Source organism: Ambystoma mexicanum, chromosome 9, assembly GCF_040938575.1.
Source record: "Ambystoma mexicanum isolate Mex_15411 chromosome 9, UKY_AmexF1_1, whole genome shotgun sequence".
Classification (NCBI taxonomy): domain Eukaryota; kingdom Metazoa; phylum Chordata; class Amphibia; order Caudata; family Ambystomatidae; genus Ambystoma; species Ambystoma mexicanum.
This window is the reverse complement of record NC_090931.1, coordinates 879,270,948-879,298,150: the sequence shown is the minus strand read 5'-3', so window position 1 is coordinate 879,298,150 and position 27,203 is coordinate 879,270,948. Positions and strand designations below refer to the sequence as shown.

The following is a 27,203-nucleotide window of genomic DNA, read 5'->3' as shown; positions in this document are numbered from 1 at the left end:
CCCCTCTCCCACAGCCCTGCCCTTCTAAAGAGACGACAGTTCCCCCAATACGTTTTTTCCATTTCCAACACATGCATGCCAACCTATGCTGTGCCACCAATCGGCCGAAACTGAAATGATTTATCACTGTGGCGAGATGCAGAAATAAGGAGCACTAAGGTTGAACACTCTACCTGACCCCATACAAACAGTGGGTGCACAACTCCAGTAGGCGTGAACGATGGCAACCTTTCATCCCGTTCCTACAATCAGAAGGTGATCTCCCCCATACATACAGTACAAAGTCCACTCCGGCACTCAGGTGAGCTTTAGTCTGGTGGTCCCTGCGCCTCCATTGTCCCATCATGGCGCCTGTATTTCCAGCGCGACCCTCGTGGGCCAAGAGTCAGCATTGCAGGCTACCCCTGCTTAGTCCCGCCTCCCACTCCATCCCCTGGGCCCTGATTGGCTGAATGCATCCGTGGGTGCAACGAGGGCCTAACCCTCTGTACCCCAGCTCCCTGGGCCATTTCCACTCCGTCACTCAGGTGAGCTTTAGTCTGGTGGTCCCTGTGCCTGCATTGTCCCATCATGGCACCTGTATTTCCAGCACGACCCTCACTGGCCAAGAGTCAGCATTGCAGGCTTCCCCTGCTTAGTCCCGCCTCCCACTCCATTCCCTGGGTCCTGATTGGCTGAATGCATCCGTGGGTGCAACGAGGGCCCAACCCTCTGCACCCCAGCACCCTGTACCATTTCCACTCCGCCACTCAGGTGAGCTTTAGTCTGCTGGTCCCTGTGCTTCCATTGTCCCATCATGGCACCTGTATTTCCAGCGCGACCCTCGTGCGCCAAGAGTCAGCATTGTAGGCTTCCCCTGCTTAGTCCCACCTCCCACTCCATCCCCTGGGCCTTGATTGGCTGAATGCATCAGTGGGTGCAACGAGGGCCTAACCCTCTGCACCCCAGCTCGCTGTGCCATTTCCACTCCCGCACTCTCGTTTGCTTTAGTCCGGTGGTCCCTGCGCCCCCATTGTCCCATCATGGCGCTTGTATTTCCAGCGCAACCTTCGCGGGCCAAGAGTCAGCATTGCAAGCTTCCCCTGCATAGTCCCGCCTCCCACTCCATCCCCTGGGCCCTGATTGGCTGAATACATCCGTGTGTGCCATGAGGACCTAACCCTCCGCACCCAAGCTCCCTGTGCCATTTCCACTATGGCACTCAGGTGGGCTTTAGTCTGGTGGTCCCTGCGCCTCCATTGTCCCATCATGGTGCTTGTATTTCCAGCGTGACCCTCGCGGGCCAAGAGTCAGCATTGCAGGCTTCCCCTGCTTAGTACCGCCTCCCACTACATCCCCTGGGCCCTGATTGGTCCACCTCCCCTTTTATCCTCGACTTTCCCAGGGTAGCCGGGAAGCCCCTGCGGCTAAGGGCGGCTCCTACATCGGCAGCTCCTAGGTGTGTCTGCAGGTGTCTGCAGGGGAAGCAAATGAAGCCAGCAGTGAACAGGCACCACAAAAACTGTAAGTGTGGCATGGGTGGGGTGTAGAGCAATTACTCTACTCCAGAAAACACCTGCCACTCTACCATACCTTTCCATAACGTAGACTGCCATAGTCTTAAACCATGCATACTTAGAGAGATTTGTGACCACCAGCCTAAATCTATTCATGGCTGGACTGTAAATGCTGCCTTGAATCATATACTAACAGACTTCCCAATGTTAACTAGTGCCACACCAAGAGAAAACTGTGAAGATCAGCCTGTGTCACATTTAGACAGGTGTAACAATGTTAGCAAGTGCCACACTTAGATGGAATTCTTAGCTTTAGCCCGCGCCACATCTAGATAGGATTATAAATGTTAGCATGTGCAACACTTAAATGAAACTGTGAATGTTAGCATGTGTCACACTTAGATGGAATTCTTAACTTTAGCCTGCGTCACATTTACACAGGTGAAGCAATATTAGCTTGTGCCACACTTAGATGGAATTCTTAACATCTAGATAGGATCATTAATGTTAGCATGTGCCACACTTAAATGGAATCGTGATCACCAGCCTGCCTCAACTCCAGATAGAATATTGAGGATTAGCAAGTGCCACACTCAGATGGAATAATGAATGATAGCAAGCATCACACCTAAACATAATTGCAAGGACAGCAATGCCAATTAACCAATCCACCAACAATTTCACTCCTCTGCATACACCTCTCAAACTCTAACCAAACACAACCACAAGCTTAAAACACAGCAATCCGCACAAACTTCACTACATTGCAACAACAAAACAAAACACACATAGACTTGCACAACAGCACACGATGACTACCGATCGTAAAACACCCCAAGCCCAGTCAACTGACCCACCGGGCTGAGGCTGCCAACAGCACATCACTGCTCTCTTGCACTTTTCCAGCTTATTCCCACTAACTCACGCCCCCCTTCCCTTTTCAGAACCGCCAGAGTGCCAGGGGACTACTCCGGTGGTGATAGTGTGCGGTACAAATATCCTTTAACATTAACATTAACAATGCCTCTGGCAGTGCCAGAAACAATGTCAGGTGATGCTTCAGCTGCGGGTGGGAAAACGTGTTCGCTAGATTCATGTAAATGCAAACACCATCTTTTCCTAGACCACTGCCAAGGAGGCCCGTCCCACCTCTCACTAAAAGCTTCTGGGATCACAGTGGAGGCTGGAAAGGAAAAGGCTGAATGATTGCGCTGAGCCAGAGAAAACACAGAGAAACAGAAAGAGGATGTGAGAGAGGCCACAGGGAACCTCCAGTGCTGGCTCGGGGTTTCCAATTCTAGGAACACTCCTGTCTGACCTCACTTCAAAGCATCAACCACTACCTCACTCGCCAGGCCGCTCTGAATTGTTGCCCAGCACCCGTGCAAGCCACTGAAGCCTTCAAGTAACTGAGGAGGAGAGGCTCATCAGTCCCGAGGAACCCAGGGGACTAGACTAGATGGCTCCAGGGTATAGGCCATTGTTAGTGGTATGTGCAACACCTCACAAATAAAATGTGCAATGCTGTTGAGCAGCATAATCTGTCACCTGAAAGGCTATATGTGCTCATGGGAGTCATAGTCTGCCCCCTTCAAAGCGTAATGGCTCCAGGATTGGCCCAGGGATACAGAGTATGACACTGACCAAGGATGTCATGCTCGTGGCAACCAATGACGCCAGGAGCAGCACTGGTTCCTGATATGGGGGCCACACGTCTTTTGATGATAAATTCTTGTGGCGGGTGCAGGAGGATGGTGGTGGGAATTTTGTTTTTTCTGGCAGGCCCTTATTCCAGCCCTCTTATTGTCCCGCACTCACCACACATGTCCTGGTTGGGGCTATCAGGTTGAAGGGATTAATGCTCGACCAGGAATATGCACACCAGGCTGCTCTCCGTGCAGAGTGGCTGCCAGAATGGGGTGCTAAGCTGCAATGTGCATTATGCATAGGCTGACCGTGTGGCGGCTGGCTCAGAGCATTCTGAGATGGGCTGGAGGAGTGGAAGTGTCCCATACTGTGGGACTGAATGGGCTATCTGCACAATTTACCGAGCTGCTGGCTCTGGATTGAGGGTGGGGGGGTACTCTGCAATGGACCCTCCTCCTGGTTAGTGACCTTTGTTGATGGCTGTGACACAGAATGTGGAGGAGGTGGCCTGCGACCTTTCTATGCTTCACTATACCGCTTACCCCCCTTCACTGCCCTTGATCTCCGTCTTCCAATGCAAGTCTGAATCTCCCATCATCCATCAGTTACGCCTGGATGGCACTCTCATGTCCCATCATGCTCTAGACCCTCAGGAGGGAGAGTCTAAGCCTTGGAGGAGAGGGTGGCTGTGAGAGGTTCCATGTAATAATGTCCCTGCAAAAATATCTCCTGACTAAAAAGGCACTGTTTTATGTGGGAACATTATTACATTGAACATGCAGGGGACACCCCCATTTTTCTTTTTTTTTTTACAATGGGAGCAGGGGACATCCCTGCAACCCGTCCCTATACATAATGTCACCATATGTAATGTTGCCCATGGCTTTTCCCGGTGACATTATGTATGGGGACATTATTACCTCATACCCTGTGAGACAGGCAAGATTATCTGCTTAGTACCAGAGAACAGGACAGTGAGGGGTTTTGTTTAGTATATTTGCCACAGTGTATGGGAGGCATTGTCAGATCCTCAGTGGAAGGTGGAAGGGGGCAAGGAAGTGTGGAGGGAAACCACATAGGTGTGTGCCCAAGAGGGAAACTGCCTCTACCAAAACATCAAAACGGGAAAGTAAGCCACAGTAACGATCTGATTTTACATTTTTATGGTGCTATAGTTGCGGAACCATGATGTTGTATCGGTTACTTTGATGATATGTTCTGGTGCTATTTCTGTGTGTTTCACACTATTTTTTATGGGTCAGCGATTGAGAAGTAGGAGGTATATTTAGGAAAAATACTCTACAATTAGGAAAACAACTCTATTTCGTACATATGTTTTGATGTGAACCATGTATTTGTCAAGTGTATGTCTGCAGCCTTGGTCTGTCTCTGATGTCTCATCTACCTTGCGTTTCTGCATATATACATTTATTATTCTGCAGGTTACTTTATCTCCTTTGCATATATGATTTCTTCATATTCGATTGCATGTTTCTCTTGTTACTTCAGTTAAATCCTTTTAGTATTTGCATATCGTTTCAGTAAGTCTCAATATCTTTCCTCTATGGTGTCACTCTGCTCTTGTCAGATTTCATTTATAGCTCTATGATGTCCAATGGTGTGTGCAGACATCCTTCCACCCTCTAAGTGCGAGGGTACATTCGATACGGTTGTCTGAGTGCATATTGTCTCTCATACACTCAATGCAGTATTGGGATTATACCCAGTGTCCAACATAGGGTTCTTCTCTGGCTGATCCAGTATGACAGAGCTGAGGGGCGGGAGCTAGGGATAACACGCCCAACTGCTCCTCTACGCCTTTGCTCCCCTTACTCCAAAAGGTGGTGGCACCTACACACAGACAAACTGCCAGTTCTGGGTTCTAAGTAAAACTGTAGAGTATTTAATTGGTGACAACCATTCAGGGAGCAATAAATAACAACACCCCCCAAAGCAAGAATCACACAATTGACATTTACCATATACGTGAATGGGGGAGGGCAACCAGAGTCTAGTGGGTGTAAAACACAACAATCTCCCCCCCAAACTCTGGAAGTGGAAGCAAGCTATTTTGTATCAATGTTTTTCTTTTATTTCAGAACTAACAATCTTACAGCATAGAGTATATGGAGCTCAGGGCTAGACATGTTTATTGTTTACACATGGTACTTGGCCCACACAGCCAAGAAAGTGCAATGCTGTCTGCCTGTTTAAATCTCAGAACTTAGAAAGATACGTAGCATGTATAGTAGAATGCTTTAGAGTGCACAGCACACCTTTTTATATGTTTTAATGGCAAAATATAAATGAATAAGCATTCTAAAGTGTGCAGTTAAGTGATCTCCACACTGAATTCGAAATGACGTTGCATGACTTACAAGGCTATTGAATGTGTGTTTCCATTTACTGTTCTGGTGAAAATTTCCATAGAAGGACAATTTAACCTCTGGAAATCACTGAAATCATGAGCATCGGAAAAGATGACAATGTGAAATGTAGTTAATGTTAATGTTAATGGATATTTGTACCGCGCATTATCACCACCAGAGTGGTCCCCTGGCAGTCAAGTGACAAATGACCAATGGGTTGGATGTATGTCTTTTGACCAAAAGCATCCTAACCTCTTTCATGTTTCATGAATTCTTGTAAAATAAAGTGGTTGAAAAATAAAATAATATTTTTGCATATAGGAAATGTGATGCAACACTTAATAAGAACAATGCTCTATTGGTTTTGATTCTTCACAAAATAATTGCACCTTTTTTAGGATATTATCCACTAAGGTTTTTGCTTGAGCCTTATGTTTCATAAGTCAAATGTTAATCTAAGATGTCAGATGCACATACAGGTATGACTGAGATGCAATCTTGCCCCAGCGATAGTCTAGTGATTTAAATTATTTATGTAATTCCACAGAGACATTTACTTCATAATGGCAAATGGGTTCTAAGATTGATACAACAATATCACTCTAGGCTACTGTTACTCTGCTTACTTTGTGAAGGGGCTGTAGTTGGGAAAAAGGCAGCTGGGCTCAGCTTAGGCTAGTGGTGTTTTGGGCATTCCTCTGGGCTGTTTCCCTCTCACCTAATATCCTGCCGGGCTCATTCCTCTCTGCATTATAAACCTGTTCTCTGCAGGTCCAAAACCCAGGACCATGTGTCAAATGGGCTATGAAAGCACTGTGCCTTCCAATCTCTGCCTTTCCTCCCTCTTTGTCTGCACTGAATCAGCCTCTAGCAGTGTTCTTAGTGGATGATTTTTTCTCCCAAATCATTCTTGTTCATTCTTTCCTTCTTTTCTTTTCTTTATTCCACTTGGGTCATGATTTAAATCACATGCCAATGCCTCACAATGAGGTGTGACTGTGATGAATCCTGTGGAGTCATCACTAATCCCCAACCTGAGATCTCCTTGCATGTGTCAGGGGGAAGGCATCCGTTACCTGACTCTGGGGGTGGCATTATGCAAGAGGATTACATGGGTGGAGATGGCTGTCAGGGAGATGTGGGGACTCCATCAGGGGAGACACACTATTCCCGCCTTCCATGCAAAGAAGATTCTATCATTCCAAAATCCCTGATGGCATGTTGTCATTATACAACGCACTCCAGATGTGGAACCCCTAACTCTCGTCTTGCTAGACATCCTAGGCAGAGTACCATTCACACTTCACATGCAAATAAAAAACACATAACATCCTCTGTCTCAGATGTTTTTGATTTAAACAAAGATTTGCAGCAATGTGGCTCTAAAAGGTGCAATGCTACTAAGGACTCCAACTCCCATAAAGCCTCAAGTACTGAGATGAGGAAGAGGAGCAAGGAGTCAATATGGAATGAAGGAAATATGAAGTCAAACGTGTGGACTAGCTGTCAAACTATCAATCAGCTGCGTGGGACATTTAAACCTAATCAACACTTGCAATACAGGAGAAGCAAAGAGAGCTGCAGAGTAGTTAAAATGGGAAGCAGAACCAACATCAGAAGCTGACTCATGGAAACGTGCAGTGCTGGCAGAGCCAGACGCTCAAGGGCAGCCGCCTCGGAGTGCACTTTTCTGGAGAGACAGGAAACCAGTGACAGTGTGGCGGATGCCTCGGAGGAACCGATGGAAGGCAGAGTTGCGAGGCTGTTAGAGGCGCGGTCCTGTGGTGCAGCATCTGTTCCATTGGCAAGGGACTGTAAAGCCGAGGTGGAAACTGAATGAGGGTCTTAGAAGCAGGGGAAACGTTCTCAAGTACAGAACTTCACCACAGCCACACGCCACAATTCGGAAATGCCAACACACACCAGTGAGTCAGTCAAAAGGAGTTGGGAGCCCCGGGACAAGCTGTCAGAGATATAATTCTTTTGAATACCAATGAAGTAGAGTTGAAGGGTAAAACTTGTACAAGTCTCCTAATATGAAATGTCATTTTGGGGAAAATTGGAACAAGCATTGCCACAAGCAAAGTGATATTAATGAAGAAGTTGAAGGGCAAAATGTGTGCAAGCCTCCCAATATGTCAGTTTGGGAAACTTTGGAACAAGCATTGCCACTAGCAAAGAAATATTAGTAAAGAGATTGACAGACAGACCTTGAAGAAGTCTCCATATATGAGATGTCGATATGGGGGAAGTTGAAACAAGTTGTATCTGAAGTCAATGAGCTATAAACAGTGAAAGAGTACAACTGTGTTATACTTGGAAATAAAGTGAACTTTGTAAGAAGTTCTGGTGAAAGAACCACATCAGGCCGTGAGACCTTTTGGAGAAAGATACCTGGCAGGAGAGTATACAAGGGAATATGCAAGATCCAGAAAGGGGGATTCCTGGCAGGGGAGTATATCAAGTAATCCATAAAGCATATGAAAGGAAAAGACACCTGGCAGGAGAGTACACCAGGGGATCTAAATAAAATATTGAAGAATTCCTGGCAGGGGAGTATACCAGGAAACCATCTTTGTAACAGTTGCATAAAAGAGACGCTTTGTTACTTGTAAAGCAGTTTTGTAAAATAGGCATTTTGCCATCTTTTAAAGTAGAAGAGACTTTGTTTGCTATCCTGCAAAAAGGGTTGTTTGAAAAGACATTTCTGCTACTTCTGAGGAATCCTGGTTTGAAAAAGACACTTTTTGGCATCCCGAAGAAAGTGTTTTATGAATGAGACATTTCAACTATTCTTTAAGATTCCATCTTTGAAGAGAACGTTTTCAGTATCTTACCTGAAACAATCCAAGGTACGGGAACCCCATACTGGATTCAAGGATTATTTGATTAACTTTCATATTTGGTTTTCGATACACTTTTTGCTAAACCCGAATCATAAACATTTACCTTGCACCATTAACTGTTTATTTAAGTGCGAGGGACAGATATGTTTTGGACACAAGGACTGTTTGCATAATTTTGATGACAAGATACAGACTGGTCTTTAGTTTTAGATTCCTAGGTAGGGAAATTCTCTTTATGATAGGGACAGAAAGACCTTTATCCAACCTGTTTAAGTTAATAAAGCCTAACCCTAAGTTACCAGGGCGATCCAGACGTGGACCCCTTGCTCACTGTTCTTAGAGAGGCGCAGCTTCACCTCACTGATGATGCCCAACAAGGCTGAAACACGTGTATGGGTTGCTGTGGTACTCTTGTTCAGAGGAGAATTGCCTAGCATTTCGGTGATGGACTTGGTTGAAACTCTCCCAGGGGCCATCCACCCAAGAACAAGTCAATGGGCTGTGTTCGTGCTGGTAGAGAGTTTCCCAGACCCCCCTTGTTTTGCATACATTAACTTTGGGTCTAACCCTAAGTTACCAGGGTGATCCAGACGTGGACCCCTTGCTCACTGTTCTTAGAGAGGCGCAGCTTCACCTCACTGATGATGCCCAACAAGGCTGAAACACGTGTATGGGGTTGCTGTGGTACTCTTGTTCAGAGGGGAATTGCCTAGCAATTTGGTGCTGGACTTTCCCCTGGGCAGGACAAAGACTGATATGCGGGGAAATGTCTTCTCTGTGAAAAGAACAGTGAGCTAAAAGACTTGGTTGAGACTCTCCCAGGGACCATCCACCCAAGAACAAGTCAATGGGCTGTGTTCGTGCAGGTAGAGAGTTTCCCAGACCCCCCCTTGTTTTGCATAAGTTAATAAAGATGTCTAATGTTGAAAGCTTTACAACTTTGTGTCTGCCTCTCATTTCTGACCCCCTCACAGTACACTGACTTGTAATGATTCCAATGGTCAGATATAACTCACAGGTGGGCTTTAAGTGGGCCTGGATAAGCTAGGGATCAGCTCTGATGGTCTCTGAAAATTGCGCTTGAGCTTGGCTCTGCTCGGATTGGCCAAACTGACTTTCCTAACCTTTTTTCCTACCGTGCTAAAATAAACGAAGATGAGTGACAATACAGCTTTTCCACAGAAGATGTCACTATTGGCCATGATTTGAATCCCCTCATCAGTTGCAGACATTTGGAATTAGATTTTGTTTTCGAACACTGAAGTGAAGGGGACATACCGTTGCTTGATTTATGCAAAATATTATATTGCGGTCTTGTCATAAGAGTGATTTAAAAAATAGTACCATAGATTGATGCATTTCCTTCAAAAGAACTGAGGCACTGGAAAGTGAATAGATCTACTTAGATTTGACTGCACATTTAAGTTTATTTAGCACACCTTTTAAAATAGATGTCACTCCCTTTCATTCAAGGTATGAAAACGTTGTTATGCTACTCGTACAAATGCACAAGCTTCAAGTATTTAACATTTTCATTAGCTACATGGGAACCAGAAATTAACACGGTAGTAAAGAAATGTTTCGAGGCCACTTATGCTCACTCGGGTGCATAATACCCATTCTAACTTCCTGCACAGGACCAGAGGCGTTGCTATGGGGGTGCTAAGGGGGCAATAGCCCCTGGTCTTTTGGTTGTAGCCCCGGATAGAATCTCAGGAGCTACAACCAAAAGGCTAGCTAGCCCCCAGTCCCGACAGTTGCAACATTAGCCTAGCCCCGGGTCTTTTCCAGACCTAGCAACTCCCCTGACAGGAACCTCAAGATCACATTGTTGGTTTTACAAAGAATCGACAATGCCAACAGCACGCCAGAATATCTTACTAAGAAACATCAACGCATCCAGACCCATTGCCAAGACTAGTACTGAGACTCAAAAAGAGGGAACATAAAACACCAGCTCTTAGGTCACGCCACTGGATGCAGGCCGGGAAAGGAATCCGTTTCCCAGCACTCTGCATTACCCATAGAGCTCTTCATGGCTATGGAGCTGAATTCATACAAGGACAGATTATTCCACACCAATCAAGGAGAACACCGCGATCGAGCAGCAAGCTACTACTATACTACCATAAACCATGTACTGCACAAACAAAGAGACAGAGTATCGGTTTTCTCTAATATCAACATAAAACTCTGGAACTCCATGACAAAGGGGATCTGCACAATCCAGGATCACATTACGTTTAGGAAAACGTTGAAGACCAGACTTTTTAACTCACCTAACTAGCCAATCCCCCCACCGCCAAATACCCACTGGGCTTCACAACATAGTCCCATAGCATGCGTCCCAAGACACCCACTCTGCCTGCAGCCACTGGTACATGTTGCTGGGTGCCTAACAGGTGGGCTTGCAGCCAGCTAACCAGGGGTATCTGTTAGTTTCATTTTACCCTGTTAACCAACATAGTGTGAGCTCTTGAGTGCTTGTCTGACTAATGTCAAAAGTGCGGCTAATTAACACTGCACTAGGAAAAGAGAGGAATGCAGAATTGCTTCTAGAACCCCATATGAACTCAACCTGCTTCAAAATCACCACTCAACACCTTCCTTGTGACTCCATTTTCAATAACGGACTACCTTGTACAAACTGCTGCATGTTCTTTTCACACTTCCGTACTCTACTTTGTGTCTGCACGCTCTTCCAGAATCTGTCACCCTACACTGCCAGACATAGTGTAAGGAAACTTACACAACAGAAAGGAACTTTCACTGCTTCAACTGGGGCGCATCAGATGGGCACTCTAAACCACCTACCGAGCCCTCTGAGAATTTACTGCACCAACATTACCAACTCTTATTCTCAAACTAACTAGATGCAGACTTACTTTGCATCCCGTACATGACAGTCTAAAGATCTTTCCCACCAGACTTAAAACTACACTAGCATTATATAGTACACACCTGGCAAATGCATCCTAGCACCACAAGCACACAAGACTCCCTTCCAAAGACAAAGCAACTCTATGCTTCAGACAAATAACACCTAGAAACAGACCCACGCACAGAGCTCAGGTTCCTTTCTGCACTCATAAACACAACAGCAAGGCTATCTTGCATTATCCATCTCCACCCTCAAACCCAACAAAGGTATACAGTGTCCATCACCACTGGAGAAAAATGGGCTCAAGTATATGGATAGGTATACAAAATCTGTCACAGCAATGGTTGCAGGGCCTCAAGGTTTAGTACATAGATACATTCTGTCACTACTGGCACTGCATGGGCTCAACATCTACCACAGGGATACTGTGATTATTACCTCTAGGGCAGGATGGCCTTAAGAATACACAGTCTGCTACTTCTAGGATTGATGGATCTACTGTCATTATCATGTGAAATAGTTTGGAGAACACATGGGGTGACAAAGAGGAGTCACTCCAGGCACCCATCTAGGTACCCAGGACCAAAGGGAGAGCACCACCACCTTACCCAGCATAACTGGAATTGACCATTGCGAGGGATAACTGTAAGGAATGGACATGGAGGGAGGCCTTTGTTGTGCCCCAAAGATTTGGGTGCATGGGGCTGACAAGTAGAACAAGATCTATCACCTCTTCCCAGGAACTAATTGCTTTATGTACACAGAAACCAAACCCCCCATTTCTCTAGCACTTTACTGTAGATGTTGGTGAGACAGGAAGTGATCTACGCGTCGCCAATCTCCACTTACCTTGAACACCATGTGCAGCATCATGAGTAAGCCGCTCTTGCCGGGGTATTTGCCGGCGATGTTGGCTGCGGACAAGTTGAAGAGATTGGCTCCTGTTTCCATGCAGAGGGCATTGACCAGCATCTTCTTCCCAACACCAGCCGGCCCCGCCAGCAACAGAGACTTTACTAGAGGTGCCCTCTCGTGCACTGTCTGAGAACCTGAAAGAGGAAGGAATTAAAGGACAATCGATAAACCAAATAATGGACCACTGGAAGAATTAGCAGTGAACGGGGATGTGTCGGGCTACCGTCAGAGTAGAGGTTTAACCAATTAACACTGCAGAAACCATGTCCCACCTAATGATCATATGTAATAGCAAGGCAGCGAGGCTAAACATGCAACTCCAAATATCCTGATATCACCCATTAATCGCCTTTCATATTTCTAATATCAAATACAGCCCTCACACCTATGCTAATCCCAAAACCACCCTGTTCACACCAGGTAGAGAATACATTTAACACATCTGTGTTGCATACAAGCTGGTTTCCTGTCTTTAAAATAACATAAGATGTGTTAGGAATCACTTCAAAGTAATTTACTTTGAAGTAATTCCTTGAAAAAAAGAATCGAATTATATAGGGGGTAGGGGTAATGGGTTAAAAGGTATGGGAGGGGCTTGGAGTAGGGGTACTAGTATAGGGAAAGGGGAGGATTTGGGAGAAATCCCCATCAATAAAAAAATAAGAAATTGAGTTTTTTTAGGTAATTACTTTGAAGTAATTCCTGTTGGTAAAACGCCATGGATCCATTTTAAGCATGAGGTTCTCACGGGAACCCTACACTGCAACATAGGCAACAGTTATGTTAGATTGTCCCCCACGAAAAGGGTCATTCCAGAACCCAAGAGCACCAAAACCTACCCATAGGACAAGATGACGCTTTCCAAGATGAAAAGGACATTTTTCAACCTGGATCATTATTGCCACTGTTCGCTCATTAAGATTACTCAGACTCTGAGCCAAAAGCACATGCAGTGATGTTAGCGAACAATTAGCAGGGAAAAGAGGACAGACTGTTCCAGGGCAAACAGTGACACTGTCACCCTATCAAAGGGCATTTCTAACATTTTATGGGATTTGGCTCACAGAGAAGCCCGATAATGCACATGTTCATCTCAACACTGCTGCAAGGACATGTTACCATTCTTCGGTTCTAAAAGATTCTGAAAATCCATTTGACAATTACAAAAAAAAACCTGCACCCTCATCATGCCCTCTATCTCACTCAACATCATCCGTCGTACCTTACCTCCATCCCAAGCTGCACTCAAATTCAAGTGGGGGTGTGGATGTACCAACAAACAAGATCAAACGCCACACCATGCCAGGGGAGCCTGCTTAGTCAACAGCATCCATCGGAGAAGGATTCTCAACACTCACCCCTGACATCAAAGGCCATGTGAATGCTGCTATGTTAAAGCAAATGTTGCCCTAGCCCTTGAGGTGAGCAACCATCTGCACCACCTTTGCAGATCCAAGGCTGTTGAAGAAATATTGACCAATCTCAAACCTCCAACACCAAAGCAAATCCTCAGAAGCGAAGCAACCAAACAGTTCTTTGATATTTGGAACAGCAGATGCTTGTCTGAGACCAGCAGGTAAGCTTCAGGCCCATGAAAGGAATTGAAGGTCCATCAGGAGGACCTTCTCATCAACTTATATGAAGACCAAGACGCTGCTTTGACTCATTGATGCTTCAGCCATAATTGAAACGGTAGAGCACAAAACTCTTATTGAAAGCCAGAGAGCATAAGGTCACATTCTGGCACATCACTTCAGTGGAACTCTTCTTCCCTTCAAAGGTGACATGCAATATTTCTCAAGACCCATCCAGTTCAAGTATACAATTGTTCATTTGTACCGGCCATTTGTACCGGTAACTGAACAGCAACAACAGCAATCCCATTGGTACTCAGACCATACCCGGATCATTTTTGATTGGAAAGGAAACCAGGGGAGCCAAGCAAACATTACAGCACTTACTGCGACACATATACTACTGGATGCGTGAAAACATTTTACAACACAATGAGGACACTTCAGAGGTTATGTTACTGGTTAAGTCTGAGACGGCCGCACATCCCTAGTTGTATAGGTCTGTCCAAGCCCTAATTCAGAACGTAAAGAACCTGAGCATTGACTCCAACTCCGAATTCTGCAATAAATAAGTGGAGCGGTCAAACCTATCACCTCGCAGTAAGTGGCACTCATGAGAATCTTGGTCTTGTTTGGTGTACTGGGTTCAGATCTACAGGGTCTTCCAGAATATGAGGCTACAATGAAGGCAAAACCAGGCAGTCCTGTTGTGTCTGCGGCTAGGAGAATTAAAATCACAGGAACCAGTTTCATCACCACACCCCTGCTCCTGATGGAATCCAAAGTGACATGTAAGGTTCCCTGCACCTTTTACGAAGACTACTGGTCTACAAGTACTCAGGATCACTGCAGCAGCTTGCCCCAGTATCTGCCAACAAATAATTTTAGTTTGAGAAACATGCATACAAAACGAGAAACACATCTGTGGTAGCAAGAACATTGTAACTGGCAGCCTAGAGTTCAGAGGTTTAAGATCTTACATGCTTTCAGCTCTTTAGAACACTTCTGGAAACTAAATTATTAGAGCGATGCTTCACATGGAGAGACACCAGAAAAGGCCGGGACTGACTAATGGCAGAGAAGGGGATATTTGGAGAACACTGACTAGTGGGTAGGTGCCCCACCCTAATGTATACATCCCTAGTTACCCTTCTTTAAAATGATACTCCACCCAACGTTCTGCCACACCCCAACGTCATTTAGGAACATGTGAATCTCCATTAATATTATGGCAAACCCAAAACAAGAGGTGAGAACCTAGCTTTGAAAAGTCTAATTATTAGATTTAGGAATGTCCTGGACTTGCCACATGAACTGATTAACCTCTCCACATTGTGTGCATGTTTGGATAACAGCAGGCTTACATGTAGGCACAAGGAGACATGCGTGGTGCCACAGAATACAGCAAAGAACAGTGTTTTCTCTTCCCATAAAGTGGGAGATTTGTACATTCAAGTTCAAACTTTCACGATTGGTCTACTACACCAGTGATGCCACCCCAGGCCAGCCTATATAGGAATGGGCCCTACGTTTGAATGGCAATCTTAAACATGCCCCTTTGGTAGGGTATTTTCACTTCCTTCAATAACTAATCTCATCCTTCTAACGAAGTGATGCCGAAACACCTTAGACCGTAATACCTTTCAGATTTGTTTTTATCAATTTCTTTGGTTCAGGAAGTTTATTAAAAAATAAATGTCATCCCATCTTTCCATGAGTTTTCTGACATCACGTCAAACCATGTTTTGCCCCTTCCGAGATGAAAGGTAGTGGATGATGATATGCATGTTGGAGGGTGAAGCTGCCTTTCTTCCGTTACTGTTGGATCTCTCTGGGGTGCTCGTTGGGCCAGATCACGTGGTTATACTTTTCATTATGTCAACCCACTGGTATAAAGGAGGGCCCTGTGTTTATTCTGTTGTTCACTACATTACCTTTTCTGTCCCCATCCTTTATGTTGTGTTCCAGTGTTGTGAACTGTCACACAATCACTTTAACACCCACAGGGAGTGACTTGGAGATCTAATGACCAGTAAGGCTGCCTTCGTGCACCAGTACACCAACAACAGCCAACTACTTCTCGAAGATATCCAGAGAATTAGCAGATGCCTCAGCTTCATGAAGGAGTTGGTGGCCAGATTCTTTATAAAACCCTGACCCTTCAAGAGTTTAGGCATCACTAGGAGTTTGGAAATACCAGATCTGCAATTCTTAATCGTGGTAATTCCACTAGATTTTGAGGGGTGGATTGGCAGTATTAATCCCATCCATGAAGTCCATAGGACTCCACTTTGGAGCTGGAGTCTACACCACTCTAGAATGCAGCTATGACTTTGTCAACTTTGGTCCAGCTGCTCACATAACTCATCACAATGAAACCCCTGACGTGCCTTAACACCTCTGCCATCAGTATATAGCAACAACCTATGACAAATTCGGTCTAGCTGGGCACACAGCGAGTCTTCTGCACTAGCAATCTGTCTTGATCACTTACAGCACCTGCCCACATACCTGTCCTCTTGGGTCGCTTGCTGGAGCCTAGACAGCCCTCCTAAGTCCTAATCTCGGCAGAATGCACACACGCATCTTAAAGTCTACTCTTAGAACGTTCTCACAAACCTGGAGTTTGTTCCCTGAGGGCGTTCCAACCGAAAGGCACATTGAGGCCATACAAATGGGATAATGGCAGTATATAAATAATTATAATTTATAATTGGTTATTTATAACACGCTTAATACCCAGAGGTTTAATAATAATAATAATAATTTCTAAGCAAAGACCCGGGGATCGAACCTGTGTTGCTCCAGTCATTTTGCTTCCAAGGCAAGTGCGTTGCTCCTGAGATAGCCTTCCGAGACAAAATATGATTACAATATAATACAATACAATGAGTGGTAAATCTACCCACAGTAAAGCCTACATTTTCAGGCAGTAAAGTGGAGGAAATAATCTCCAGCAAAACGCTGGAGGTCTTTTGTCCACCATAGCCGCAAATTCACAATTTCGATCTGTGGTAAAAGTTGTGGTCATTCTCCTAACAGCACTTTTGGCGACACTGCTAAACAGAAAATGAGGCCACTTTGTCATAGCTGAGCCACATTGCATTGAATGGCACTGAACCCACTCCTGTCAAGTCTGTCTAATCTATCATCTTAGATAATGCATTTTCCATCAGAACCAAAGCAGTCCAAAGTGCAAGTTTGCTGTTAAGATTGACAAGAAAAGTCAAATTGCCTGAAGTCGCTCTATTCTCGAAACAGCGGTTGCTACTTTGTCTCATATCAGTGGAGTCAGGGATTCTCTTCTGGGCGACTTTACCGACTATTCTCCTTGTTAGATAGATCACTCAATGCTGTCTGTCAGGTTCTACCTTGTTTTGGCAAACTAAATTACTCTGTGGTAATTTCCTTTGACAAAAAACACTTTGATTATTTTTAAATCTCCACCCCCACTATTACCCCTACCACCCATCACCCCAACCCCTCCTGGAGCACCTAACTCAACACACATATATATTTATTTCCCCAATTAAGTGATTTTTGTCCAAGTAAATTAGCACTGAGTAATTTACTTCAGCAAAGCAACGGTATACAGTGGGTCACTCGGCAGCATGTCTTCGCGTGAACATAATCATATCAGTTCCGATTACATTACATTATATTACATTACATTACATTTGTTATGCGCGCTATTGACCCTAGGGCATAAAGGCGCAGACAACGAAAAGAAATCCGTGAGTACAGTAGATCAAACGAATAAGAAAGTCTTCAGTTCCTTCTTGAAAGATGCAAGGGAATAGTGACTCCTCAAGCTGATAGGAAGATTATTCCACATCGCGGGGGCCTTCACCATAAATGCTCCCTTTTCTGCCTTCATTGTTTTACATCTTGGCTGTATGATTTGATTAGTGAGGTTGGATCTCAAAGATCTTACTTTACTCTTTGAAATGATGTGCTGTTGTAAATATTCAGGCATTACTTGTAGCTGGCATTTGAAAACTATAACCAGTACTCTAAAATTAATCCTGGCTTCAATAGGTAGCCAGTGTAATGAGCGTCTGGCCACAGTTACATGGCTATGCCTTGGGAGTCTGAGAACAACTCTGACCGCCCAATTCTGTGCTACCTGCAATCTTTGCAGCTCTCTTTTGTTGATGCCCAGCAGGAGGCTACAACAATAGTCCAATTTAGCACCTATAATTGCCCTGGCTATGGTCTCAGCGCTTTCCTGCGAGATCATTGGCCTCAAATTGGTGAGACATGAGCTTTCATGCTTAAAGTCGAGTCGAGAGTTACTCCTAAAATTTTTGTTTTTGATAAGGGAATAATGACGTCCTCCCCCAATTTAAAGGAGCTATATTCTTGACTCAATTTACTAATCGCCTTAGAGCTGCCGACTATTAGCAGCTCAGTCTTACTGCGATTAAGAGCTAGAAAATTATCCAACATCCATTTTTCAATGAGGGCAAAAACTCTATTCACCTCCGCCTCATCCTTTTTGTGATGTCCTGATAACTTGATAACACATTGAGTGTCGTCTGCATAATTAGAGAACACGACCCCCTCCTCCTGTAACATAAAGAAGAATGGGGTCATGAACAGGTTATACAGACATGGGGACAAACTTGCCCCTTGTGGGACCCCATAAAGAACAGAAAGTGGACTAGCTTCAGCGGAGGCCGAACAAACTCTACTTGTTCTATTCTCCAGGAAAGAGGCGATCCACCGGGCTGCTGAGTCTGAGAGGTTAGCCACCTCTTGTAGTCTTGGAATTAAGATCGAATGCTCGACCAAATCAAAGGCCGCTGATTGATCTAGAGAGATTATCAGGGAGAGGCCACTTCTATCCATTTCCCCCATTAATTTAGATTTCAGTTCTAATAAAGAGGTTTCCGTCCCATATTTCTTCCTGAATCCCAACTGATTTGGATGGAGGATGTAATAAAGGTCTACATGCTCTGCTCTCACTCTATCCAAAATCTTAAGTAAGAAGGGTGTGTTGGAAATGGGTCGGAAATTTAGCGGATTATCCATTGACAGTCCCGGTTTTTTTAGAATGGGGGTAACCATGGTTGCTTTTAATTCGTTTGGTACACTACTTGCTTTAAGAGAGGCATTTATAAAATTACAGATTGCTTTAATAAGCTGCGGTGGACATGTTTTTATAATCATGGAAGAGCAAGCATCACCCCTATATTGTGACGGTTTCATATGCTCTATGATTTTTAACAGCTCACTTTCTGTGATAGAGTGAAAGTTGAACTGGGGGACTGAAGGGTCACGCGTGAAACCTTCAGTTACAGCCCCACCAGCATCAATGATTGATTCCCTTTTTTCGAGCATGGTTGCCCTGATTTTATGAAGTTTATTATGTAAACCTTTTTGTATCTGTTGACACCATTCTGCGTCAGTTTTAACTAGAGAATCAGGCGAGACCGGAGTAGTTTCCTGTTCCTTTAAAATCTTAAAGATTTCCCTCGTGTTAGATTTAGCTTTACTTATCCGGCCATTATGGAATTCTTTTTTAGCTTCCAGAATCAACTTTTTATATTCACGTACAGAGATCTTACACTTGACCAGTAACCCTGAGTGATGCTCCTTTTTCCAGGCAAAGTAAGCTTTCCTAACCTCAGTTTTTTTGGTTCTAAGGTCATCCGTGAACCAAGCCTTACTTTTATGCTCGTTAACCTTGATCTTTTTCAGTTTAAGGGGGGCTAGTTTATCGGAGATGTACGCCAGGTTAGCTGTCAGTTCTATAGCCATATTTTGTGGAGACATCTCAGTATGAAAGTTTACTAAGCTGTCCTTAATCAAAGGCTCAATATTAGCCAACGTGATCTTTTTTAGGCTCCGTGTTTCCAGTTGAAGTGGCACAATTGGCAGCTTCATGGGAAAAGGCGTGTCCACCGTAAAGTGCACAAAGGAATGGTCAGACCAGGGACACAAACTTGCGCTAATGCTATTACAATTAACATTATGAGTGCATAACCAGTCCAAAGTGTGACCAGAAGCATGTGTGGGAGAAAACATTAATTGAGAGAATCCCAAGTTATCCAAGGCTTGTTTAAAATCAGTTGCAAGGCAATCCGAATCAATGCCCAACGAGTAATTAAAATCACCTAAGAGAATGAATCTAGAGGTTGGTTTGAGTTGTGGTAAGATATAAGAACTAAGTGCTTCAGCTAACTGCACAGTACACGATGGTGTACGATATACAAGTAGAAGATTTAGGGTAGATTGCGCATTTATGCCTATCTTAAGATGTATAGATTCTGTGCCCTCTAAGAGAAAACCCGGTGATTCCCAAACTAAGAGTGAATCCTTAACAATCAATGGTACTCCACCCCCTCAACCTTCCTCTCTATCCCTTCTTAGCATCACATAGCCGTCTGGAATGGCTAAATTAAGAGCAGTACCGGCTGGGTCATGGCCCCAGGTCTCTGTAAGTGCACAAACATCTGAGTTATTAGATTCTATGTAATTTGCAACCTCAACTGAATGTTTTACAAGGGATCGAGTGTTGAGGAGCAGGCAGCATAGTTCTGATACCGGGGAGACTACAGGATGAGAAGGAAGAGAAGGTAAGACAATCTCTTTCACGTTCTCTCCATTTAGTGACAGGCCCGCTCCCATGTTGGTATTAGGCAGTAGGTTATTAACATTGTTAGTGCTGAGGGGAATTGTGCCATTTTCGCTAATATTAGACACTGACAAGTTCTGCTTTAAAGTTTGTAGTCCTCCCAAGTTCACCCCAAACTCCTGTATCCCCCGCCCCCCCAATGGAACGTTTTTACAGGTAGAGGGATACATGTCACCTGCCTCTGTATTCTGTGCTCCAGATAACAGTTGTGTGAGATTGGTGCTAGAATCTAGCATGGAGCCAACCTTCTTCCCTAAGAGCATAATCCTGGACCGCTCGAAGGATTTAATTTTCTCTGCCCTAATTGCTCTCAGAACCTCCTCCACCCCCATGTTCCGCCGGCTGAGAAATCGGCGTCCTGTAAGCGACCCTGTAGCGGACTGGAGCAGACTGGCCCCAACGCGTCCGCGCCGGCGCGTTCGCGCCGGGTTTCAAAGAAAAGTGCTTCCGGACTACAATCCTTGTGGGGATTGTAGTTCAGAGCTCACGTACGCCTTGAAAAACAAGTTGTGCTTCCTAAGCCCACGCAATAACACAGAAAGCAGGCTAATGCTTCAGCGTGCTAACCCTAAACAATGAGCAAGGTGAAACCTGCAAGTTAAGTTAAGTACAATTCTTAAGCAAAATTGTTAAAAGAACTAAAATTAATAAAATGGCAATTCGCGTTGCCCACAACTGCTAAATACAATTTAAATACAATATAATGGCTGTCTAAAGGAGCGAGCTGCCAGAGAGCCTTATGTACTGGAGCAGACTGGCCCCAACTCGTCCACGCCGGCGCGTTCGCGCCGGGTTTCAACAGAAAAGTGCTTCCGGACTACAATCCTTGTGGGGATTGTAGTTCAGAGCTCACGTACGCCTTGAAAAACAAGTTGTGCTTCCTAAGCCCACGCAATAACACAGAAAGCAGGCAAATGCTTCAGCGTTCTAACCCTAAACAATGAGCAAGGTGAAACCTGCAAGTTAAGTTAAGTACAATTCTTAAGCAAAATTGTTAAAACAACTAAAATTAATAAAATGGCAATTCGAGTTGCCCACAACTGCTAAATACAATTTAAATATAATATAATGGCTGTCGATTCCATCGTATTCCCATCTCATGACACTTTGGATCCTTAAACTGATGAGGGTGATGACCAAGATTTTGACCATATCCCACATTGACGCAAAATAAGTCTATGAGATAAATATCTGAGAACAGTGATAATGGGCCTAACCCGAGCTCCAGCAGTGAGTGAGAGGGACAGAGGGAAAAGAGAACACACTCTACAACAACACCTACCAAGGAAAACCCTCCAGGCGTTCAGAGAGCAGATATTCCGCAAAGCATGTGTCTTGGGGATACCGTCTTTGTGATACGTAGTCGCAGACCGTGAGGTGTCAGTGGGGCAAATCATCAGGAATTAATCATGCCAACAACCAGACGGTCACAGCAACCAAATGATCTTGAGGAGCGCCATGTTTCCTCTCCTCCTACCTCTGCCACACAGCCAATGGCGTTCACTGCTGCTAACATGGGCCCGCAGTGCATATCTTCTGTGCAGAATTATTATTTTCAGGTTCAAGAACTGCATCTTGCCCCTGCACTCTGTGCCCAAAAAATGGTGTCACGTGGGAAGCCAGGGATCCACGTGGGACTCTCATCAATGCTTGGCTATATGAAGAGATATTTATTTTTTATTTTTCGTTTTTTATTGTTGGTCCTCACTATCACGCACAAATGCCTTGCCCAGACAGCCCCGGCATACCTTAGAGACAGAGTTCACCATGCCCCGGCCCACAGACCAAAACGTGACCAATACGCTCACTTACGCTCAGTCCCAGCCTCTTCAACAGAGCGAAAGCCGGCGGCACCAGCTTTAAAGTCCTAGCCCCAAAAGCCTGCAACATGCTCCCACCCAGCCTAAGAAATGAAGAATCCCTTACAATATTCAGAAAAGTGCTCAAAACAAAGATATTTAACTAGACCAGTCGCTAATGTATTGCCTACAACCAATTGTTCCCTTGTAACCTTGGAACACCACCAGCTATGCCATGTTAACCTTTACTATTGCACATGAAAGGCTATAACTTGTATACTGTGTTCTTAAGTGAACATTCTGTAACAGCGCCACGATGCCTACGGGCCGCTGGGCGCTTTATATATCCAAATAACAAAACAAATAAAAGCCCCTTTGCGCATGTAAGGTATTGATGGCAGGAGCCAGACAGGTGTAGACATTTGGGATAAAGTGAAGGAGGTTGTGGTAGAGTGGCTAAGTCCAGGGCTGCTGCCTTTGATTTTGGGAGAGCGCCAATGTCATTTTTCGTCCTAAGACCAGGGAACATAATGCATTTCCCATGCTTTGCACATGTTCTCCATTTTGTGTTGGCATGTTTTGCCAGTGGTTGCTCCCTTGTCCGTAATATGCTTGATATTTGGCACACAAGCTCTGCTTTCATTTTAGCCACTCATTCAGGGCCAGAAATGCTTTGTACATGTTGAATATGCTTGACCACCTCTGTAAGCAAAGCAATGCTGTAAGTGACTACAGCCACAGCCACAGTCGGCAGAGGTTGGCTCCTTCGTCACACCGGATCAATGGCAGCTCATGCAAATGTGTGCTGTGTGCAAAAGCCTTCTGAGGAACCTAAAGAGTATGTGAGCCATAGCTCGGTATCATGCATGTAGTGAGGGAATTGTATCCATGTGCTTGTTGGAAATGAACCTGTCGAAAAAAGGCAGTAGCACATGAAAGCACATTGGGGCACACAATGCGAACCTGGTAAGATAACTGATTCCAATCTTTTATGGGGATCCACACATAAAGCACATGAAAATAATGCATACATTGTTCATCTTTCTTTGATCCTGGTTTACGGTGAGGGCGCTGCATTGCATACTGTGGATAGTAGGAGGACACATTGAGAAGCCACATCTGAAGTGCAAAGGATTGCCCTCGGGACACATTTGCAAGAATATGTGCTTACCGAACACAGGTTTGAAAGGCAGAAAACAGCTGAGCATCCCCAGTAGCCACTGAGCTGTTTGGCATCTAGAAGTCTTCTTATTAAGTGTGGGGGTTTGCAACTATTACCCATACCCCCCTGCAGGACTCACTTCCTCATGTTGCATTCTTTAATATGCCTGGGTCTTGGTGTATAACCCCAAGCTGTAACAGGCCCACTCTTGCCCACAGCATGGAGAGATATTTGAGGGACACATGCTAGCTCAGAAAGAGAAAGTCCCACTGCTGCATCGGTCCTCTGAACGGTCTGAATGGCCAGCAGCACTACTCTGTGTTGCCATTGACATATTAAGCTGTCCCGTAGCCCGTGTGATTGGCATTGCTGCTGGTGCAATTGTCTCAGGCAACATTTGTATTTGTATTTATTTAAGAACAGGCTGTCATTTCATTTTGAAATCAATTACTTAGAAAGTAGGCAGAAAAGGGAGCGGAAGCATTCCTAGGATAGTGTGCCTTTACATGAGGTGGTGTATATGATGAAGAGATGTAGGCCCAGGACTGATCCTTGAGGGACAGCCACAAGAAGGGATGTTGAGGAGGAGCTGCTGGAGTCCCATGAGACAGAGAAGGAGCGGTCGGAGCGATAGGAGGACACCCAGTCAAGTACAATGTCCTTGAAGGCACGAAGGGAAAGAGTTTGATGGGGGGAAGAATGCTCAGTAGTGTCAAATGCAACTGAAACGTCTAAAAGAAAGAGAATGGAGGAGAGGTGAGAGTGAGGGGCAGTAGTAACAGAAGAGGTGATGTGTATGAGCTCAGTCTCAGTGAATGTTGGAATGAAATCCTGATTGGAGGGGGTCAGCAGCTGAGTGTACCTACCTTGAGAACTTGGACTATGCAGTTGAAGAACACCATATTGAGGGTTTTTGTATGGTTGGGAAGGAGAGAAAGGTCTGTGCAATGAGGGGATGGTGGGGTCAGCAGTTGGTTTCTTTAGGAGAGTTACGACTGGGGCTGTTTTGTAACAGGCTGGGAAAATGTCAGTTGAAAGAGATGGGTTGAATTAGTTGGAGAGGTGAGCGGGGGTGACAGGTCCAACCAAGTTCCTTACTGATTTGTGGTGCAGATTAGTCAATTGGAGTGCAGGATGGGTTGGCAGAGTGAATGATGGGTAGAAAGTTATTGCGGTAGGTGAGGAAGAAGTGAGATACAGAGGAGATTTTCTGGAAGATGTGCGGTGGGGAAAATGGGAGAGGGGGTGCGAGAGATGCAACTTTGGGCAAGGTGTCCTATTTGTTGGTAATTTCAGAGGAGAAGTCGGAGGCAAAGTCATTGTTGGAAAGAGAGAGGAGAAATGGAGTGGAGCAAGGTGTTGCACGTCCTCGATAGTTTGCGAGTAAGGTTATGAGAAAAGAAAGGAAAAAACGTTAGTGTAATAAGAGCATTAGGCTTCTTCCCTCTTCCCTATGCATTTAAACCCACTCCATCTCCTCCCTTTCCTCCGGAGACCATTGCCAGATCCTGCCATCACATACTGCAGAATACGGTTTTCCCTGATCTCTGGCTTGTCTTGACTTCTCTTGGTGACCGGCAGGGAGAGTTCTGTGGACTTCTTTCTTGCCACCTACATTTGTGAGAACCCTGGAAATCGTATATTGATATTAAGTCTTGCTGCCATCAATTCTTTCGTCCACCAGTTCCCTGAGGGGGTAAGGGATGGATGTGTTACCTGTTTCCAGTTTCATTGTCTTTCCAGAGCCAGAGTGTGTGTTGACTGTGCCAAACTACTTCCTCATCTTTCCTTGTTTGAATTGCCTGCATACATTTTGCTTTGAATCTCTGACTCATATATTTTGGAATCTGGAGGTGTTTTAAGAACTGCTCTTAGAACTTAAATGTTCTTGTTTTAAATTTAATCGCTCATGTCCTGCTCACCCTTCTCTATTAAACTCACTCTCTCTCACCACTCTGCTACACACAATCCCCTTCAGACTTTATGCACTTCTGGCCATCTGTGACAACCAATACCAGACATTTGATAACTATGCTGGTTCAAGTGTTTAACTTCTCTTTCTCTTATTTGCTGACATGGGACCAGATACGGGTTATCCTGTTGTTTTACCGACAGGAATTACATCGAAGTAATTTACTTCAAAGTAATTCTTTCAAATAAATTCATGAAATTATATAGGGGCTTGGGGTAAAGGGTTAAAAAAGGTTGGAGAGGGGCTTGGATTAGAGGTACTGGTATAGAGAAAGGGGCCATGGAGGGAGAATCCCTCAAATTGAAAAAGAAAATGGATTGATTTTTTTTTCGAAGGAATTAATTCAAAGTCATTCCTGACGGTAAAACGACATGGAACCAGATACCGTCCTCAGTGATGGTGATATTTCCGACCCCATAAATGGTCAGAGTGTGGAGTGGGGCAAAGCAGAACCCACATATCAGAAACATTTCAAAGACCTGAATCGCTAGATTTATCTTCAGGTTGTGGCGAAGCCCAACCCAAAAAGGTCACACACCACAACTGTGATTGATGCTCTGATTGTGGAGGAGCAGGGTTGGCCTTGAGGCATGACGACCAACACTCTCTTTGCACTTTTGTTCTGGCGTTTGAGTAGGTATAGACCTACACAAGTACTATGACCAATAGCAATTCTCAAACATTCTTTGCACATTAAAATGATTTAAAGCAGCCATTTCGGCCTGAAAAAATGGTTGCTAGAAAGGTAAATAATAATTTTAGCATTGTATTAATTGTATTGGTATTAATTATATAAAATTGTAGTTTATGCAATTGTAATCATAAGGAAGAAAGGCAGAGTCAGCAGCTACCCCAGGTCAACCGTGTAGAAGAGGTGGGTCTAGATAGGCAGGGAGCTAGTTTTCAAGAAATAGCCATTAAGGCTCACAGATAGTTTAGAAGTTAGAAACAGATCCAATGTATTCTTAGATTTGGACACACATATAGAAAAAGTGGTAAGTTTACAAAAGAAAAAAACAAGAAAAGACTTGGAAGTGTCACATATAAGCTTCATTTGGCCTACAATAGAAAGTGAAACAAGTAAAAAACTGTTGTTGCATCACAGTTGGTTTAAGTGAGGGTTAGTAGCATATGTGTATCGTATTAATTTCAAATACTACTGTTGGAATTAGTAGTACGTTATTACAGTCGACACATATTTAGGCAAATGTTTCTGGTTCGGGGTAGAGTCAGCATTCACTGGGTTGAGAATGTTCACAGATGAAGGGTCCGAACTGTCATCAGGACGTAGTTTAGGGCTGGTGAATGCCTATGGAGACAGGTGACACATAAGGAGGGGGTTATTGTGTCAGAAGAAGGAAATTACCATACAGAGTGTATTCTGTATCAAGACTGTGTTCTAAAGACATACCTATTTTCTATCGGTGGTTGAGCACGGACTGGTTATCAGAAAAGCACCTCAGTTGGTGCGGACATCTGTAGCAGGGTATCTATAGGGGAGGGGTAACAGTTAGTTACCAAGATAGTATGACAAATCATATATAGCTAATAAATAGTGGTGTGGAGCATACCTTATTTAGCAGGTATGCGATCCAGCGATGGTGCTGGAACTCGTCCACGGGTAGGAATAGCCGTGAAAGTTAGGGGTTAATAAGGTTAGAAACATAGCCATGATACATTGAATCTGTTTCTAACTTCTAAACTATCTGTGAGCCTTAATGGCTATTTTTTGAAAACTAGCTCCCTGCCTATCTAGACCCACCTCTTCTACACGGTTGACCTGGGGTAGCTGCTGACTCTGCCTTTCTTCCTTATGTTAAAATGCCTTTTTTGAGTCAAGCCCCCCATAAACAAAAAAGAAGGCTTTCCCGCCCCTTTTTCTCCCTAAATGCAATTGTAATC

General features: G+C 44.5%; 1 protein-coding gene across 1 annotated transcript in view; it reads right to left on the bottom strand.

Annotated features, from left to right (window-relative positions):
* Positions 1–27,203, bottom strand: part of IQCA1 (IQ motif containing with AAA domain 1) — a 1,010,495-nt gene that overhangs the window by 86,994 nt on the left and 896,298 nt on the right. The window contains exon 15 of the mRNA XM_069615989.1: positions 12,089–12,288. Coding sequence (XP_069472090.1) covers positions 12,089–12,288 — 200 coding nt within the window. The remainder of the gene's footprint in view (positions 1–12,088; positions 12,289–27,203) is intronic.